This window comes from Pan troglodytes, chromosome 9, assembly GCF_028858775.2.
Source record: "Pan troglodytes isolate AG18354 chromosome 9, NHGRI_mPanTro3-v2.0_pri, whole genome shotgun sequence".
Classification (NCBI taxonomy): Eukaryota; Metazoa; Chordata; class Mammalia; order Primates; family Hominidae; genus Pan; species Pan troglodytes.
The window spans coordinates 12,605,629-12,626,742 of record NC_072407.2 but is presented as its reverse complement, the minus strand read 5'-3'; the positions used below and the strand labels follow the sequence as shown (position 1 = coordinate 12,626,742).

The 21,114-nt window shown below is 37.7% G+C and overlaps 1 protein-coding gene across 23 annotated transcripts in view; it reads left to right on the top strand.

Moving 5' to 3' along the window:
* STK33 (serine/threonine kinase 33) overlaps window positions 1-21,114 on the top strand; it is a 228,062-nt gene that overhangs the window by 110,797 nt on the left and 96,151 nt on the right. For 10 of the 23 annotated variants that reach the window (XM_054662046.2, XM_054662047.2, XM_016920303.4 and 7 more), the window contains 2 exons: window positions 16,632-17,014; window positions 18,427-18,540. The exons of 2 other annotated variants lie outside the window; for them this stretch is intronic. In XM_054662046.2, the coding sequence (XP_054518021.1) occupies window positions 16,790-17,014; window positions 18,427-18,540 (339 nt within the window). In that variant the 5' untranslated portion in view covers window positions 16,632-16,789. Of the gene's footprint in view, window positions 1-11,096; window positions 11,302-14,427; window positions 14,462-15,751; window positions 15,852-16,631; window positions 17,015-18,426; window positions 18,541-21,114 lie in introns of all 23 variants that reach the window. 11 more of the 23 variants (XM_054662048.2, XM_054662043.2, XM_016920304.4 and 8 more) reach the window with 7 other exon arrangements.

The following is a 21,114-nucleotide window of genomic DNA, read 5'->3' as shown; positions in this document are numbered from 1 at the left end:
CCCTTTGTGAGTAACCTGACCTTTCTCTCTGGCTGCCCTTAACATTGTTTTCCTTCAATTCAATCTTGGTAAATCTGACAATTATGTGTCTTGGGGTTGCTCTTCTCAAGGAGTATCTTTATGGTGTTCTCTGTATTTCCTGAATTTGAATGTTGGCCTGCCTTGCTAGGTTGGGGAAATTCTCCTGGATAATATCCTGAAGAGTGTTTTCCAACTTGGTTCCATTCTCCCTGTCACTTTCAGTTTCACCAATCAAACGTAGATTTGGTCTTTTCACCTAGTCCCATATTTCTTGGAGGCTTTGTTCATTTCTTTTTACTCTTTTTTCTCTAAAATTCTCCTCTTGCTTTATTTCCTTCATTTGATCTTCAATCACTGATACCCTTTCTTCCACTTGATCAAATCGGCTACTGAAGCTTGTACATGCATCATGTAGTTCTTGCGCCATGGTTTTCAGTAGGTTTCCATCAGGTCATTTAAGTTCTTTTCTACACTGTTTATTCTAGTTAGCTATTTGTCTAATCTTTTTTCAAGGTTTTTAGCTTCCTTGCGATAGGTTCAAACATCCTCCTTTAGCTTGGAGAAGTTTCTTATTCCTGACCTTCTGAAGCCTACTTCTGTCAACTTGTCAAAGTCATTGTCTGTCCAGCTTTGTTCTGTTACTGGCGAGGAGCTGCGATCCTTTGGAGGAGAAGAGGTGCTATGGTTTTTAGAATTTTCAGCTTTTCTATTCTGGTTTCTCCCCATCTTTGTGGTTTTTATCTACCTTTGGTCTTTGATGTTGGTGTCCTACAGATGGGGTTTTGGTGTGGATATCCTTTTTGTTGATGTTGATCCTATTCCTTTCCGTTTGTTGGTTTTCCTTTTAACAGTCAGATCCCTTAGCTGCAGGTGTGTTGGAGTTTGCTGGAGGTCCACTCCAGACCGTGTTTCCCTGGGGATCACCAGCGGAGGCTGCAGAACAACAAAGATTGCAGAACAGCAAATATTGCTGCTTGATCCTTCTGGAAGCTTTGTTCCAGAGGGGCACCTGCCTGTATGAGGTGTCAATCAGCCCCCTACTGGGAGGTGTCTCCAGTTAGGCTATACAGGGGTCAGGGACCCACTTGAGGAGGTAGTCTGTCCGTTCTCAGAGCTGAAACACCATGCTGGGAGAACCACTGCTCTCTTCACAGCTGTGAGACAGGGACGTTTAAGTCTGCAGAAGTTTCTGCTGCCTTTTCTTCAGTTATGCCCTGCCCCCAGACCTGGAGTCATACAGAGGCAGCAGGCCTTGGTGAGCTGTGGTGCGCTCTGCCCAGTTCAAGCTTCCCTGACTGCTTTGTTTACCTACTCAAGCCTCAGCAGTGGTGGACGCCCCTCCCCCTGCCAGGTTGCTGCCTCACAGATCCTTCTCAGACTGCTGTGCTGGCAGTGAGCAAGGCTCCATAGGCGTAGGACCTACCCAGCCATGCAGGGGATATAATCTCCTGGTGTGCCATTTGCTAAGACCTTTGGAAAAGTACAGTATTTAGGCAGGAGTGTCCTGTTTTTCCAGGTATGGTCTGTCACGGTTTCCCTTGGCTAGGAAAGGGAAATCCCTCGACCCCTGCACTTCCTGGGTGAGGCAATGCCTCGCCCTGCTTCGGCTCGCCGTCCGTGGGCTGCACCCGCTGTCCAATCCATCCCAATGAGATGAACCAGGTAACTAAGTTGGAAATGCAGAAATCACCCATCTTCTGCGTTGATCACACTGGGAGCTGTAGACCAGAGCTGTTCCTATTCGGCTATCTTGGAATGGGATCCTGTGTTGTTTTTTTTTAATTGTTTACTTTTTGTCCCTCAAACTAGCTAATCTCAATTAATCAATCTTCAGGTTTACTATTTCTTCTGCCTGCTCAAAACTGCAGTTGAGCCGCTGTAGTGAAGTTTTCATTTTAGTTATTATGCTTTTTAACTCCAGAATTGCTATTTAATTTAAAAAAATAATTTATGTATCACTAAGGTTTGAATGTGTCTCCCAAAAGTTTATGTGCTGGAAAGTTAATTGTCATTGTAACAGTATTAAGAGTTAGGACCTTTAAGAGGTGATTAGGTCATAAGAGCTCTGCCCTCATGAATATATTAATGCTGTTATCATGGTTTAGTTATTACAGCCTTGGGGCTCCTGATAAAATGATGAGTTTGGCCTGGTTTCCTCACTCTCTCTTGCATGCTTGCTTACCATGTGATGCCTTCCACCATGAGATTATCTTCATCAGGTGCTAGTGCCATGCTCTTCGACTTCCTAGTCTCTAGAACCATGAGCCAAATAAGCTTCTGTTCTTTAGAAATTATTCAGCCTGTGGTATTCTGTTATAGCAGCAGAAAATGGACTAAAACATATATATTTATTGATCATCTATATTTGGTGTAATATAATATATTTATACCTTTATACTTTCTTTTAGTTCTTTTCTTTTCTTTCTTTTTTTTTTGGAGATAGCTTCTTGCTTTGTCACCGAGGCTGGAGTGTAGTAGTGTGATCATAGCTCACTGAAGCCTCAAACTCCTGAGCTCAAGTAATCCTCCCAACTTAGTCTCCCAAGTAGCTCAGACCACATGTGCATGCCACCATGCCTGGCTGATTCTTTACATTACTAGAGATAGGGTCTAGCTCTGTTGCCAAGGCTGGTCTTGAACTCCTGGGATCAAGCAGTTCTTCCCCCTCAGCTTCCCAAAGTGCTGGGTTTATAGGCGTGAGCCACCAAGCCCAGCCTCTTTTAGTTCTTTAGACATGGTTTCTTTCAGCACTTTGAACATATTTAAAACAGTTCATTTAAAGTCTTTGTCTAGTAAGTTCAACATTTGGGCCTCCTTAGGGCAGTTTCCACTGATTACTTCGTTTTCCTTCTGTATGGGCCATGTTTGCTTGTTTTCTTTCCCATATCTCATAATTTTTTGTTGAAAATTGGACATTTTATATGTGGCAACTCTGGAAATCAGATACCCTCCCCTCCCCAGGGTGCTTTGTTGCTGCTGGTTGTAGTGGTAGTAGTTTGGTGACCTTTCTGAACTACTTGTCTGAAGACTATAATCTATATTGTTTGTGACCACTGAAGTGTCTACTTGTTTATCTTGGTGGTCAGCTAATGATTGGAAAAGATTTCCTCCAATGCCTAGAAGCAATAAATCACCCATTCTTTGCCAAGGAACTCTACGTGCATGTTGGGCTACACTTGCAACACTAAGCAAGGTAGTTGACAACTTACCTTAGCCTTCACTTCCTGCTTGTGCAGAGCTTCCAGGTCAGCCAGAGATTAGAGTTTAGGAGCTTCTCAAGTCTTTCCTGTGCATGCATATAGCCCTATGTGTGTGTGTAGCCTCCTAGATTCCTAGGAATATGTTGGAGTTTTTCAAAGCCCCTACAGAGATCTAATTTTCCAGCTTTTTCTTTTAAACTTTTTGGTGAGTCTGTTGTTGCTCCAAGTGTTATCAACTGCCTTGGGCAACTGTGAAGTTAAAACACCTGCTTGTAATTATTTTCAACAATTACAAATCCCTGGGAAGGAGGCATTTTGTACTGGCAAGCCCTGAGTTAGGCCAAATACAGACTGACTTATAAGTGGGTTATTCCAGGGAACCACTAGATGGTAAAATAATGACAGTTCTTGGGAATGAACATTTGAAAGAGCCCTAGCTCCATTTTCCTTTCTCCACTAGCTGTTAAGCTGCACCAGGATTGTGGGTTATTACTTTTCACGATTATTTTTATTGTGGAGATAAGGGAGTCAGAGATGGGACTAAGGCAAGTTAAAATGCCACGAAGCTTGTTGTTCTTACTGATATTCATTCATTCACACATGCATGCTTTTTGGGTTACTGCAAGCCTTTAGTTAATATCTAGAGTTATGAAAAAGTTTATTCTGATTTTTTTTGCCATTTTTTCATTGCTTTTGTGGATGAGAAAAATTTTGGAGATCCTTAATCTGCCATTTTTGCTGATGGTATTCCACAGCTCAACTTTTAAATATAATTTTTTAGTCTTCATCTTATTTGAAAATTTTGAGCCATTTGGCTTTTGACCAATCTTCCCTTCAAGAAATGACCTCCTTGCTGCTTTTATGGACACTGTTTCCATTCTTCAGTCCACTGAAGACTTCCTCTGATTATCCTTTAGAGGTTAATGTTATTCAGAATTCTTTTCTTGGTTCTCTTGTTTCCATTCTACATATCCTTCCTGGATGATTCTACCTATATGCATGACTTCAGGTGCCTTTTCTATGAAGTAACTCTCTTTCTCTCTCTCTCTCTTTTTTTTTTTTTTTTTTGAGACTGGGTCTCACTGTGTCACTCAGGCTGGAGTCCAGTGGCATGATCACAACTCACTGCAGGCTTGACCTCCTGGGCTCAGGTGATCCTCCTATGTCAGCCTCCTGAGTAGCTGGGACTACAGGTGTGTCACCACGCCTAGCTAATTTTTGTACTTTTTGTAGAGACGGGGTCTTGCCATAGTGCCCTGACTGGTCTCAAACTCTTGGGCGCAAGCAGTCCACCAGCCTCTGCCTCCCAAAGTGCTAGGATTACAGTCATGAGCCACTGTGCCCGGCCTCTATGAAATAACTCTTAAATTCATGTTTTCTACCTAGATTTCTCCTTATCTCTGGTCCTAAATATCCACTACCTCTTACAACTCCATTTTGGCATAATTAAGACAAAGCAAACTTGGCACATCCCAAACTGAACTGGTTATTTTACTCCAGATCTGTTCTTCCTCCTGTCTTTACTGTCTCAGTAAATGGCTGCTATCTATCTCAGTTTTCAATGTATTGACTTTTCTCTTTCCCTCGTCAGGTCATAACTGATTAGTTACCAAGTTCTATCACTATACATCTTAAGTATCTCTAGAATTTGTCTACTTTTCCCATCCCTGATTCTGCTTTCCTAGTTAAGGCCACAATTTCATCTTGCTTAAAACAATTGTAATGATTTGCTGCTTTACATCTCCTGCCTTGTCCTGCCTTCTATACATTCTCTATACTGAAGGTAGAATGTGCTTTCCAAAAAGCACATCTTATTATGTCATTCTCTCACCTGATAAACAGTGACTAACAACATAAACACCATCTCTGCCTTCAGGGAGCTTTGGGTATAGTGAAGGATACAGACAAGGAGGTGACCAAGTACAATTCAGAGTATGATATAGTAAGTGTACATAGGAGAGGCAGAGACTCAACCAAGACTCAAGATTTTAAGAGAATTTCAGGGGAGATGATGTCTAAGCTAAGATTTGCAGGAAGAGTAGGAATTATACAGATGAAGAGAGGAATGGGAAAGAGTGTTCCAAGCTGAGAGTATACATAAGAAGGCCTAGAGAAAGCACTGGATTCCAGGAAATGAAAGAAGTTCTGTATGTTGGCAAATTTTGTTAAGGAAGTAGTATGAGTTAAGCCTGAAGAAGTAAGCTGAGACCGTATCACACAGGCTCCTGTATGTCATGTTAAGGGATCACTTTAATCTCAGTGCTTTTGGGAGCCACTGAAGTGGTTTTTGTTGGGAAGAAATATGATCAGATTTGCATATTAGAAAGAGTATTCTGGCTAGAGTATGGAGAAAGCTTTGAGAGTATGGAGATCAGATGGCTTAGTTGGAGTCAGGTTGACCAGTTAGGAAACTCTTGCAGTAATCCAGGCAAGAGATGATAGTGGTGTGGACTAGGATTGTGATATTTGGAATAGAGAAAACTGATGGATTTGAGAAGTGTTTTAGAAATAGAATGGACTTGTCAATGTTGAATGTGGAGACTGAGGGAGAGGGAGAAGCTAAACAAAATTGTTTGCATTATTTAGTTAATAAAGCTATCTATTTCAATAGCTATTTAGAACATAAAGCTATTATATGTTTTCAAGTATGTACATATATTACTGATGAGAAAGTAGTGTTTTGTAGTTTTCTTTGAAAAATTATGCCTGATGTAAGTCTAATGACTTAAGCTCCACTAAGTAGAGTTTACTGTTCATTTGGCAAAAGCTATACAGCCAATGACTGAGTCAACTTATTTATTTCTGTGAGCCTAGCCTTGTATTTCCTATTGAGATTCAGTGATTAAACTGGTCAACTTTATAGTCAACTTTTTCTTTTCTGTTATAAGCATAAAGCTACATGAAATTGTTGCTGTTAGTTTTCCAAGGCTACACAAAGATGTTTCTACTCTGGACTTTGCACAATAAAGCAACCAATAGAACATTTTTGCAATTTTCTGTTTGTAGTATAGTGGAATATCTGACTAAAGTCCTGCTGATTTTAGGTTCAGTTTGACTTGGTCACTTTTTAATAAGACAAATTTATGTCTACATGACTTTTGTTATCTGGTTAAAAAGTGTGCTTTGAAACAACGTTCTTTGAATTTGAAGGCTTGTGTAAAAGTATATGATTTTATCACTAATACATGAAAAGAGAATCACTTACAATTTTTGCAGAAGAGGTCTGGAAACTCATATTTTTAGACTTTATATTCTTCTGCATGGACTTTTTGGAAATAATAAACTTATAACCTCTACTTCCCAAATTATTCTGGTATTTGTTAAATGGCTATGTGGTTGGATACAGTATTGTTCAACAAAAGTAGCTTTCAGTTTAATTTTAATCAGAATCATCAATGTATTTTTATTTTAGGAAATAAAGGAAAACAATATTATTTTTTCAAATGTTACAGAAGACATTTTTAATCTTCATTTTTAAAGGGACATGATGATTTCCTTTTAGAAGAGAAAAATCCCTTGGCTCCAAAAGAGAAATCCTCTCTCTTCTCAGTTGCCTTTAAAATCTTGAACCTGTCAGTGAAATTGTATAATCTACTAATAACATGCCTAAGGCTTATTGCCTTTTCTTGGGCAACAGAATCACCAATTGATGTGCTCTATCGATTTTAATCACACTGTTTTTATAGTTCCATTGCAAGGTTTCAAAAACTCACCAAGTAAATCTGTGGATACAGATGCCTCCTTTCTCTGAAAACCTAATCATATATATACTATTCCTTCTCAATCAGTTGTTAAGGTATAATATAGACAAATAATTTTTATTTGATAGACTTTGGTCTTGGCTAAATTAAAATGTTCTCTTTGCTATTCAGCATTTACATATTTAAATTATACAATTCTTATAAATGTGGTATCTGGGTGCCTTGTAGCACTCAGAATTTAGCATGACAAGTTGCTCGTAGGCTATTCCATCAAGACATTCCCTCTACAGCTCAGCTGCAGACATCTAGAGCAAGCTCCCGTAGGGTTGTATTTTAAGCTAGCTATGAGCTAATTATATGGCAATTTGTATCTTAGAATCCATGTAGAACAATATTTGGAGCATTAGGTTGAGAGATTATGACTGCTAAAATAATTTCCTGATGCTGTCATGCATCGGGTTTTGACAGTTGCGCAACGGTAATAAAGCCTCCGTTTATTAGGAGCTTAAAACATATCAGGACTTTACATACACGATACCTTATCCCTGAAACAAATCTGCCATTCAGATATATACACACCATCTATACATGTTGCATATGTGGGGGCTGAGACAACGTAGGTTACTAGGGAGGAATTTGAGTGTTGGTCTGACAGTAAAGCTTGGGTTCTTTCTACTTTAGCATGAGTACAAACATTTCGTTTTAAGTTTGTGTACATGAAAAATAGATGTAAAATTGTCTCAGAAGACTTTTGAGATTTTAATGTTGAATAACTGTTTAGAAACTTGGGGTCTTTAGACTCTCAAATGGTAGAACATTCATGTTCTATTTCTTAAAAGTGATATAGCTTTATTGGCAATAGTACTGAATTTGGAGTAGGGGCATTTGTGTGTATATATGTATAAAATAAAGAACTTAATATTTCATTGTGGAAGTTACAATGAGAAGCATCCTTTGGTATTTTTTGTAATTTTGGCACTCATTAGAAATAAGCCATTTATGCTGTCACGTTGAAACACTGACTATAGTGAATTTGTCACTAAATTCTAATATGTTCGTTCGGCAGTAGATTTTGATTGATTGTACTGGCTGGAGCCTATTCTTGATGCTCTTTAGCTTTACAGTTTATATTTTCAGCAGACATTGATGCCCTGTGCCCCCTCCATTGCAGAGTTTCAATTGCTTGCTGAAGAGTTAGTGTTGAATTTGGTGGCCACTCTCTGTTCACTAAAACCTGTGTCTGATTAGGGTCAGTTTTGGAAGTGCCCACCTAAGACTATTCCATTACAGTAGCCTTTTCTTTTTTGCAGCTCTTCAGTACAAGAGCCTTATGTCCCACTCCACCCCATCCATCTTTTGTGCCTATTCTTCAGTGAAAATACTCTTATTTAACCCGAATCTTTTCTGAAAGTGCTTCTTCCCACTTCTCATCCCAGGAGAGAGACTCGACTTTCTCTCTCCTATTGTTCTTGCCTTCAAATGGAAACCACCTCCTTCCATTCATCTGGAACCACAGGTTCTGGGCCCTTGCATGTGCTGGTGTCTCTACTTGGAGAACCTTTCCTTGACGTGTTCACAGGTGAACTCTAACTCATTCCTTGTGACTTAGTTTGAGTATTACCTGCCCCATGAAACTTTCCCTCAGCAAGTGAGTAATAATGATTTTTAAAGCAATAATATGTGTCAGACAAAGTACTAGAAACTTTACAAGTGTTATATAGTTAGTCCTCACAACAATTACATAAGATAGTTCCTGCTGGCCGGGTGCGTTGGCTCACTTCTGTAATCCCAGCACTTTGGGAGGCCGAGGCAGGCAGATTATGAGGTCAGGAGATCGAGACCATCCTGGCTAACATGGTGAAATCCCCGTCTCTAATAAAAATACAAAAAAATTAGCCGGGCGTGGTGGTGGGCGCCTGTAGTCCCAGCTACTCAGGAGGCTGAGGCAGGAGAATGGCGTGAACCCGGGAGGCGGAGCTTGCAGTGAGCCGAGATCACGCCACTGCACTCCAGCCTGGGTGACAGATCAAGACTCTGTCTCAAAAAAATAAATAAATAAATAAATAAAAAATAAAAATAAAAAAGATAGTTACTGCTGTTATCTTTGCTTTACATACAGGGGAACTGAGCTAATAAGGGATAGGAGTAGAATTCAAACCCTGGTATCTCTCATTCTAAAAATTGTATGTGTCCCACTGGATCATGTTACTTCCTGGGCCACTCCATCTTTTGTATCACTTTTATACTTTGTTCATATTTATTATCATTATCGTAATCATTATGAGTGAAACCTTTGCCTTCATAATCTCTTTATCCATAATTCAGTCCTTAGTATATCACAGGTATTAAAGTGTGTGCTGGATATATACATAAACTATTAGATGGCTGGATTCTCATTTGGCCTATTCTCTTGGGCCTCTGATGCTCTTTGCTGGACTCCTAACTGCCCTCTAGATGCTCTTACTGGTCAGACTTATAGAAAACTTGCCATTAAGTGCCTTTTCTTATTGGGTAGTTCTGGTGCCACATGCACTCTTCTCTTCTTTCCTGTTTTGCTGAATTTAACAGCCATGGCACATTTATTCCTCAGCTATGACATTCTAAATGCTTTTGTTCTGGCTACGAGTCTAGGATTTGTGTGCTGTGGATAACTGGCTCATCACTGGGATCGAAGGAAACAGGCTCTCCCAGAAAACAAGCATTCTTACTTGAAATTACGTGGCTGGGGAGCCTGGAAAGTTATCTTATGTCTCACATGAATCTTTTTGGTCTTAGCTATGATTTACACGCTTTATTATGAAAGAAAAACAAACCAGTTATTGTTAGTTACTCTGTCTGCAAAAATATTGATATTTTGTTGAATATGAAGATATTAATAATAATGTTTATTATGACCAATGCCTATAGATGTTGGGGAGTAGGTAAGGCCAGGAGAAGCCCTTGGGTTTGACAATATGGTCCATCACCAAAATAAATACTTATGTGTTTATATCCTTCTAGACTCCTGAAAACCAAAAATGTTGTCTAGAACATAAGATGGGGGTGCAGTTATAGCATCTTGTCTGATAGGAAGCCTTTCAGAATCAGGTGGAAATTTAGCCTGGCTGGAGTCAGGCTAGGTGTAGGGGTTTTGAAGTTTTGCTCTGAAAGGAAAGCTATAAGATGGAGTGAGGACTGCATTATGGTGGAGGTGCAGTTTTTGGCCTTGGAGACTTCACAGATACATTTAGACTTCTTTTACATGTCAGGTCATTGTCTGCCTTATGCTGGGTACTTGCCTTGTTTATTGTATTTGTAAGCTCCAAAACACTGTTTCCATCAATCAGTTAATGACTTTCAATCAATAATCCTTACTTAATGGACGTCTTTTGCTGGACGTAAATGGCAATGTAAATAGGACATGGTTCCTGCCCTGGAGGGGCTCACAGTTCAGAGTAGTTTTTGTTGTTGTTTCTGTTTTATTAAATTAATATTATTTCTGCTAAAACTTGAAGACAGGGATTTTGGAATCTGTTGTTGGTGTTTTGTTGTAGACTGTTTGGAGTTGTCAAGTTTGCAGAGGTCTGGCTATAAGGGGAAAGTTGCCTGGACCCTTCGATTGTGCTTTCAACCCTTGAAAGTGATCTTGAGGATCAGAGTGCCTTTCCTCATGTGGAATGAAACATCCAAGTCAGAATGTTACATCACACATTTCCTCAGCTAACTACCTAGTTTCCTGGAAAGTTGCTGGCTTGGGACAGCTCCTCTCTCTCGGTACTCTTGAGAATGTTTGACGTAGAGGACAGGCACTCTGACTATGGAATTTTACATTAATATATTTATTAGTGAAAAAGTTTTAATTGGTGCTTGATAGTCAAAGCTAGCAGACTTCCCAGATTTACTCTCAAATTCCTGATCTTATTGATCTTTTGCTTATTGGATTAAGATTCCTGAGTATGAGGAGACTATTTTCTTTTCAGCTTCCTGGATGGAGCACAGCAGAGCCTTCCTGTTTGGATCCTTAGAGTGGTTTTACTTCTTCAAGAATCTATTGAATTTTTTGTCTGCCTTAGCTACATGTGGGCCCCCTTGCTCGCTCTTAGACCTATTCTCTGATTTCATGAAGGGGAAGGCAGGATTATTTCCTTTTTCTTACAATATTTTTTCTTCTATTTTTTATCTTTTTCTTTTCTAGGCAGGGCCACTACTTCTCAGCACATCCGGCCTTCTGGCTCATCTCCTCCCTGCATCTCACTATGCCCCTCCCCACTCCAGGGTAAATTCCAATAATGGTGCTCTGTTCCAGATGGAGTTCATGTTGACTGAGGTGAATTTTAGGGCTGTAACTGGTTTGGTCTGATCTGGATCCCCATTATAATATTGAAATCTCTACAGTGGAGGTGAGGAACACTGCCACTTCCGTTCCTTTAAATGTCTGCTACATCTCAGATGATCATTGGGAGTGATTCATCTTCATATAATTTTAGGGCTAGAAGGAACCTCAATACGTCCTAGTCTGTGCTTAAATTCCCCCATTGCTTCACTTCTTCCACCTGATGCTCCAGCCTCTACTCAAACACTTGTAGTCCCTGAGATAGTCTTTCCTTTTAGCTTTGACAGCTGTAAATGTCAGGAAGCCCTTTATATTAGATGGAAATTGGCACCCACTGTCTCTTCAAATCACGTAGAAGTCTAATCCCATATGCCTAATCCTCTTCAGAAATGTGAAGAGAGCTCTCACATTCCCTTTGAGATATCTCTTCTCCATATGATCCCCTCATTTCTTTGACGACTTTTCCAATATTCCTGCCTGTTTTTCTAACTAAATGATTTGTGATTCTGGCTCTTTTCCACAAAATCAACACTCAAAAATTTTCATTGAGTGCCTATTATGTATAAGGAAGGGCCTGTGCTGGAGAAAGGTCCTTGGCTTCTGGTTGCTTATTTTTTTATTTGTTATTTTTTTTGAGACAGAGTCTTGCTCTGTCACCCAGGCTAGAGTGCAGTGGTGCGATCTCAGCTCACTGCAACCTCTGCCTCCTGGGTTCAAACGATTTTCCAACCTCAGCCTCCTGAGTAGCTGGGACTACAGGAGCACACCACCACGACTGGCTAATTTTTGTATTTTTTGTAGAGATGGGGTTTCACCATATTGGCCAGGCTGATCTCGAACTCCTGACCGCAAGTGATCGGCCTGCCTCCGCCTCCCAAAGTGTTGGGGTTATAGGCGTGAACCACTGTGCCTGGCCAGCTTCTGGTTGCTTATAATGGAGAGGGAGAAAAGACTGATATCAACAGAGAAGAATCAGGGAGAGGGTTTCCTGGTTTATCCACTGTCTCTAAACTGCAATTTCTGTTCTCGCTTTTTTTTTTTTTTTTTGAGACGGAGTCTAGCTCTGTTGCCAGGCTGGAGTGCAGTGGCATGATCTTGGCTCACTGCAATCTCCGCCTTCTGGGTTCAAGCGATTCTCCTGCCTCAGCCTCCCTAGTAGCCGGGATTACAGGTGCATGCCACCACACCCAGCTAATTTTTGTATTTTTAGTAGAGATGGGGTTTCTGTACTAAAACCCCAGGTTGGTCAGGATGTTGGCCAGGATGGTCTCGATCTGACCTTGTGATCCACCCACCTCGGTCTGCCAAAGTGCTGGGATTACAGGCGTGAGCCACCGCACCCGGCCTCTGTTCTCGCTTTTAACTGTCAATATAGGGGCCACATTTAAGACTGTCCTTCCGTATTACTGCTTAATCAGTGAGGAACATCATGCAAATTAAAATAGAAAGGAAAAGTTAATAGCAAACATCACTCAAACATTTTTAAAAATTCTGAAATAATGTGAATTTTAAATATACTGTAAATCCTTTTATAAGACAATACAGACTCATTTTCCTAATCATGCCCTTAATGAAAATAATAAACAAGGGCTAGTCTTCCTTAAAATATAGCAATATCATCTAGAAAACTCACTGGGCCCTTCTTTAGGCTTTATAAACATGTTACTAAAGCAGTCAGTCATTTGGCTTGGTCTGCAGAATGTCAGACAATTCGTAAGTTTTTTTTTTTCCCCTTTACTTGAATAAAACACATTTTGACTGAATTGACTATTTAGGTTTCTTGTAGATGCAGTCTTAGCAAAGAAAACTAAAAAAATTGCTTTTGGAGAAGAAAATTATAGCTAGTTATATCTAATAAAACTATTCTTGTGTTCATTTTCTTGAGGAAATTGCTGTAAGTGTATCTTCTAGGGCCAATATGTAAGAGACCTTTTTATGATTAAATAAAAGCCCAGAGATTTTCATTATCAGAATTGTTTTACTGACTTGCCTTAGTTCTAAAAATAAAATGAAAACCTTAAGCCAAAGGAAGGCTCATGTATTAGTTAAATACTGACATAATTTGAACTTATTTTATTTGCTTATATTATGTCTAGTACCTATGTATGTCCAATCTTTGGAGACACAAAGAAACATTATTGTATTAGAAGATTCTTTGGTTTTTGTAATACATATTTTTATATCTAAAGTCCTGTTTAAACATAATTCCATGATTCTATAGAAAAAGAGCTATTAATCTTTGTGTTTACATAAGTTTGCAATACTTGATTAATTTTAAGCCTCTAAAATATGAGTGACATCATTTGTCCTGTGAAATAGTAGATCTGTTTTAGTAACAAATCTTTCAGATCAATTCGTAAATGAGAAAGAAATAAATGTGAGTAAACATTTGTTCTATCTTGGTTTTTGTTTAAACTAAAATAATTAGAATTCAGCCAGCCAAAAAGAAGTTAAATTTGAAATCTAATTCTTGTCAAGAAATTTTGCATGCAGCTATTCAACCTGTTGTTTTAGAATTGCTGTGGTAAGAAAGTAGAACATTATTTTGGCAAATATAGCGCTTGGTAGACTGGAGAGCAAAAATGAAACTTCTCAGTGAGTAATAGAAAGAAATCCTATGCTTTATGCATATAGCTACCAAGTACTTCTAAGGCAACTGATAAATTAGAAGACTGGAGCGAGAAAGTACTCAGAAGTCTGTGACAATGTCAGTGATATGATAATGACTTATTGAAAAATTGATGAAAATTAAAGGAAATGCTTTCTGAACAAAGCTAAGAAAAGAATAGCTGTTTTTAGATCCCCCAAAATCTATCTTAAAATGAAATTTTTAATATTTAAAGATTCCATTGAAAATTTGTGAATATATATATTTGTAAACCTTGAAGGATATGGTAAGTATGCTTTTAGGAGTACTGTTTATCATGAAAGAACTCAGCTGCAGTTAAATAAACCTGTACGTTACAAATACTTCTTACAATTTCTTATAAAAAGTACCATAAAATCAATATTCTTAATGTATGCAAAAAATGATGTTTTACACATCTGACATGGGACTTCTCTACACCTCAGAGAGAAAGCACTATTTTTCCCAAACAGAAAGCCTATCATTTGCAGATCTACTCCACTGCTCTGAGTCATTGATGGTTATAGGTTTTATATTTAACCTGAAACGCAAAACATTTTCTTCTAGGCCTGAAGTTAAATCATTTTGGAAAGTGATACAGGTACATTCTGAATTTTCTTTGTCTTGCTACTTATTCTTGAAAAACCAGGTTAAGTGTTTATAAGAGATGTGTGTGTGTGTGTGTGTGTGTGTGTGTATTTTGAGTGGCATCAGTTGCATTCTTTTCTTCCTCTTCCTGTCTGGAGGGCACTTTTAATGTGCCTGTCCCCATACTCTCCATTATGAGTTTTAATCACAATAGAAATTTTTTTCCCACCACTTTGATGAAAGGTCATATTTATTGGGCAGACTTATCTATTCTATTTAATAATCTTATAATATACTATATACATTACCTGGGGTAAATGTAAGTACAGCATTTAGGATTTTAAAATCTATTTACAAATGAGACTGACCTGTAAATCCCCCTTTTGGGGAATACTACTATGGTCAGATTTTGGTTATTTTAAGTGAATAAAATGAACCGGATGGCTTTGCGTGCTCTGAAACCATTTATATGAGAATCATCTGTTCAATAAGAGTAGGAGAGGACTCTGCTATGAAACTTCCTGAGTGAAATGATAAGTGGCATGAAGAAAAACAAAGCAAGGTAAGGGGGGAGAGGGCATGGGCTTGTTGTTTTAGATGAGGTGGTTAGGAAAGCCTTTCAAATGAGCAGAAGCCACAGTGAAGCATGGGAGCAGACCGTGTGAATGTTTGAGGGAAGAGCATCCCAGGCAGAGGAAGCAGAAGGGCAAAGCCTTGCGAAGGGAGTATACTTGGCATATTAGAGGAGCAGCAAGAGGCTACTGTATCTGAGAGAAAGGAGATATGAAAGCTGAGAGGTAGTGAAGAGTATGTTTATTTGGGACCGTATAGGCAAAATTCAACAAAATTTCTTTGTCATTTCTGTTTCTTAAGCTTACTCTTTAATTATGTTTTTCTATCTTTTAGATTTGACTGCACACTTAGTATATTTTTATCCTTTCTCCTCTGATTTTAATAAAGGTTTAAGAGTATAAATTTTCTTTTAAGTGCAGCTTTGCCTGCATTCTATTAAGCTTAATGGCCATAAGTCACATGGCTACCCCTAATCTAAAAGAGAAGCCCGGAAATGTAGGATGTTAATGAGCACATTGCTTCCCCAAAGAAGATCAGGATTCTGTTAGTAAGAAAGAATGAGAGGACAACTTTTAGGTAAACTACTAGCAATATCTTTTATAAAATCGTATGAGCCTGGCAGATTTTCCTGCCAATCACGATAGATAAGGATTTGATAAAAGCACAGCTTTCTGATTAGAAAACCAGGTATTTCTTTAATGAAATAAATATATTTAATTTCCTATTCTAGTCAAGTTTATTCCAGTTCAAAGGATAACAGTATATTGCATATATCCCCAGCTTTATCAGTCTATGACTACAGAATCTACTTTTAAAGACTATCTGAAAAGGTATAGCATAAAACCATAATAATGTACTCCCAATTACTTCTGGAAGTTTCTCAAAGTACTCCTTTATATGTACTGCAGAGTGTATTTTTCTTCCTCCTCAACTGAGATCTTTCCAACTTGCCACCATGCAGCTGCCAATGGTCCTAGTTAAGTAAAATGCTGCCATACCTATTTTAGACTCAGGGAAAAATAGCACCCACTCATTTTTATTTTTGCTCAATATAAAAATGAGGATACTTACGAGGATACTTAAACTTTTAGGATTAGCTGGTTTTCTAAAAATTGAATTATTCACTCCTTTGTAAAGTATGTATTAGGAATTTGCTCTAATAATCAATAGATTAAGGTTTAAAATTTGAAACCATGGTAATGTATGTTTAACACCAATATTTTAAGCCTTTTTAAAAACCACAACCCACATTAAGAAATACATTTCATACTGTGATCAAGTACACATGCACACACACACTCTATACATATATGTCTGTCCAATTAAAAGTTTCACAGAAATTTCCAAGGAGGTATGCTAAATATTATCTATTTGATTCTACTTTATTTTTAAAAAGTGGTATCAACCCACAAAATGGATTTCATAACCCACTACTGCAGTTTGATAAGATGCTGTTTTAGACCATGCTTTTCACCAGTTTTGTGGTCCTATTTTGTCCTTTTCATGTCTATACAGGATGCTTCTAGTGCTAGTTGCTAGCTTTTCTCTGATTTCCAGAATGGTAATAGGTTAAGAATTTCTCTAAATGGTTATTTCTTTTCTTTCTGCAGCTCTCACGTGTGAATATGTGTCTAGTGCATCCTTAACCTAAGGACTTCAGTTCGAAATTACAGTTTTCACCATCAACTACCTTATCCTTTTTGGTCTGGTTTTCTTCCTCAAACAGTGGAAACATTTTTAAAGTTGCTTTTGTTGCAGAGTTAAACAAATGGCTGATAGTGGCTTAGATAAAAAATCCACAAAATGCCCCGACTGTTCATCTGCTTCTCAGAAAGATGTACTTTGTGTATGTTCCAGCAAAACAAGGGTTCCTCCAGTTTTGGTGGTGGAAATGTCACAGACATCAAGCATTGGTAGTGCAGAATCTTTAATTTCACTGGAGAGAAAAAAAGAAAAAAATATCAACAGAGATATAACCTCTAGGAAAGATTTGGTAAATATCAAAGATTCCGCATCTAAGCACAAGTTGACATCCCGTTCCCTAATGGCACTCCTAGCTTCATCCATATTCCATGAGTTCTTGTTAGCTAATTCATTGCCTTCATAACTATTAAACATTTCTTTCTCACAGAAGAGGTGAGTAAATTTGGTTAGTAACTTGTTATATGATGTTTCAAACCACTGCCCAAATTAATTATTTCTCAGGACACGAGGTAATTAAACACGTTATCCCAACTTCTTTTTTTAATGGTTTATACAGAAATGAATTGGTTTTCAAGTTGAATTAAATCTGGATTTTTGAGTATTTTCTTCAACTGATGGAGAATTAGATTTATGGTTGTGGTTAAGTAAAGGGTAGTTATGGCTTTGTTATTTAAGTTGTGGTTGTCTAGGTGGAATATCAACTATACTTTACAAAATCAGTTTGCATTAGTTACAAATAATCTATGGCTACCCAATTGTACTGATTTCGATGTATTCATCATTTTTTTTTTTTGAGATGGAGTTTTGCTCTTGTTGCCCAGGCTGGAGTGCAATGGCACGATCTCAGCTCATCACAACCTCTGCCTCCTAGGTTCAAGTGATTTTCCTAGCTCAGCCTCCTGAGTAGCTGAGATTACAGGAATGCACCACCATGCCCAGCTAATTTTTTTGTATTTTTAGTAGAGAGGGGGTTTCTCCATGTTGGTCAGGCTGGTCTTGAACTCCCGACCTCAGGTGATCCACCCACCTTGGCCTCCCAAAGTGCTGGGATTACAGGCATGAGCCACTGCGCCCAGCCATATTCATCTTTATATAGAATAGGCAGTGTGTAAGATTGTGGTTGATACAGCACAACTTTGGAGACAGAGCAATAAGCCTAAGAAAAGTCAGGTTCCCATTCCTCAAAATTTTACCTTCTTCATATGTTCTCCCTTGACTGTTATTTCTGATTTGTATTATCATATAGTTACTGCCATATGGATGTATCTGAGTGAGTTGTTACTATGTTATTTTCACTCAAAGCGTATTTTTGAGTGGCCAATAATTTATGTATAAGCTATTTGATATGGTTGTTAAATTGTGAAAGGAGAGTGATTGAGAAAGCTATAAAGTTGCTTTCTTTGATTTCAGAGAATCACTAGGTAAGCTTTGATGAATCTGCTATGCTGGTTATCATGTAGACTTTCCTGGATTCTGGGGATTGGATTGAATATCTTCTTAAGGTCTCCTTTAGCCTAATGAGCCAATGAATTGCATAGGGCTTAGAATTTGAAAAAGACAGTAAACAATCTTGTGCATAGTAAACATGGCACACGTTAAAGAGTTATCAGATTATCTAAATTAGGATTCTTTGTCAACAAAGAATATTACATCTTAAAGTTGTTTTTTTTTTTTTTAATTTTTTTTTTTTTTTGGTCCCAGCCCTCAAGAACCTCAAATGTAGAGAGAAAAGCATCTCAGCAACAATGGGGTCGGGGCAACTTTACAGAAGGAAAAGTTCCTCACATAAGGATTGAGAATGGAGCTGCTATTCAGGTATATAGAAAGCAAATGAAGCTACTGTGAACTTTCAGGTTTCTTTTAAGTCAATGGTTAATGGGAAAAATGATTTAAAAATAAATCTCTAAGGAAAGGAAGTAAAGAAAAGAGGAAATGTACCATTTTCAAGTATGTTAATATTTTTACTAAAGAAAATACAGATTAATTATTTTCTGTTTATGGAGGACCAAGTGGATTTTAATTAAAGTGGAGAACATTTTCATTAGATAAAATGAGGATAGTTTCATCTTCAGGTCTTGGCTGTTGCTGAAAGCAATAGTGGAGTCTTTGTTTAGACCTTTTCATGATGCAGAGATGGACCAGATAATTTTAGTTTGGCTGTTCACTTCCTTGATAGTGAGGCCAGAATCTCCCTCATGAGCTCCTCCATCTTTTACATCCTGCGATTGGATAAATACCAATACTATTTTTCCAGGATTCAAATTATTATATAAAATAAGAATTAAATATTAGAACAATAAAAAAATTAAAATGTGTGTTTTTAACATTAAAGAAACTGCAATAAGAACAACCACAACAAGAAGAAAATTGTGTTAATGGTACCATTTAAATTGCTTTGGGGCACCACAAATTGCACCCATATAAGATGGTATACTTAATAAATGTATATGTTCTGATTGCTCAGCTGACTGACCACTCTTCATCTCTCTCCCTCTCCTTGGGCCTCCCTAGTCCCTGATACACAAAAATATTGAAATTAGGCCAGTTAATAATCCTACAGTGGTTCAAGTGAAAGGGAGAGTTGCATGTCTTTCACTTTAAATCAAAAGCTAGAAATGATCAAGCCTGATGTCAAAACTTGTTTTAAAAGATATTTGGCAACTTACTTGAAATGATTAGAAAAGCTGCCTGGCCTGAAAAACTCTGACACACACACACAAGTTTACCAAGTTTTAAATTTAGTCTTGGGCCAGGCGTGATGGCTCATGCCTGTAATCTCAGCATTTTGAAAGGCTGAGGAAGGAGGATCACTTGAGGCCAAGAGTTTGAGACCAGACTGGGCAACATAGCAAAACTCCTTCTCTAAAAATTTTTTTTAAAAATTAGCAGGGTATAGAGGCATTCGGCTGTAGTCCTGGCTACTGTGGGGGTGCTGAGATGTGAGTATCACTTGAGCCCAGAAGTTTGAGGCTGCAGTGAGCTATGATCATACCACTGCATTCTAGCCTGGGCGACAGAGTGAGACCTTGTCTCCAAAAACAGTAAAATAAATAAATAATAAATTTAGTCTTAAGAGCTTTTATAAAAGCAAAATGTGTTCATTGTGAAAAATTAGGCAAATATAAGTGTGGAGAAAATAAAAATTATCAACCAGATATAACCAATTTAAAAATTATTAACTTCACTTTTTCTATGCATGTACTAGTTTTATTTTATTTTTCTTTAACATTTTTCCTGTTTTAAATTAGAGGATATTTCAAATATATATACATATTTTAAAGAAGTAACTTTAACTTGGTATAGTTGAAGTTGAAGCTTCTATTCCCCCATAAAATATACTCATTTTAAATATTTTAAACATTTCAGAAGAGTATAAAGAAGGAAATTACAAGCATCCACAATTCTATTGCCCTTACATAGCTACTATTAATATTTAGATGAACATTTTCACAGATACCCATGTAAGCACCTCCTCATACACACATTGTCATAATGAAATCATATCTTGTATGCTTTTCACGCTGTACACTATGTCATGGACTTCTTCTGTGTCAGTAAAAATAGATCTACATTATCATTTTAATAACATCCTTATACAATTATTAGAAATAAGAAACTATTTTCTCCTTCATCACTACGTGTTAATGTCAAAGCAGTTAGTTGAAGAAAATGATTAGTTTATAAAAAACTAGTTGGCCATTTCTCATTTTAGAATTCCTATTTAAACAGTATTGAATACTGTCTTCAAATTGTGGTTCTATTTAGAGAGAAAATAAAAGTTTAACTTTTAAAGAACAAGAAAAATTGGGGAAATGGTTATGAAGAGATTATTTTGTAAATGAGAAAAGGGTAAATGACCATTTTAGTTGAGATTTAACTCACTTTACAAAATATAGGCATACTTCATCATATCATGCTTTGATTTATTGCACTCTGCAGATCTTGTGTTTTTTACAAATTTGAAGTTTTGGCAACTGTGTCAAGCAAGTCTGTTGGTGCCATTTTTCCAGCAGCATGTGCTCATTTTGTGCCGTTGTGTCACATTTTGGTAATTCTCACAGTATTTCAAACTTTTTCTTCATTATTGTATCTGTTGTGATCTGTGATCAGTGATTTTTGATGTTACTATTGTACTTGTTTGGGGGTGTCACAAATTGCACCCATATAAGATGGCAATAAGTGTTGTGTGCATTCTGATTGCTCCAGTGACTGACCATTCTTCCATCTCTCTCCCTCTCCTTGGCCCTTCCTAGTCCCTGAGAGACAATATTAAAATTAGGACAATTAATAACCCTGCAGTGTTTTAAGTGAAAGGAAGAGTCACATGTCTTTCACTTTAAATCAAAAGCCAGAAATGATTAAGCCTAATGAGGAGGGCATGTTGAAAGC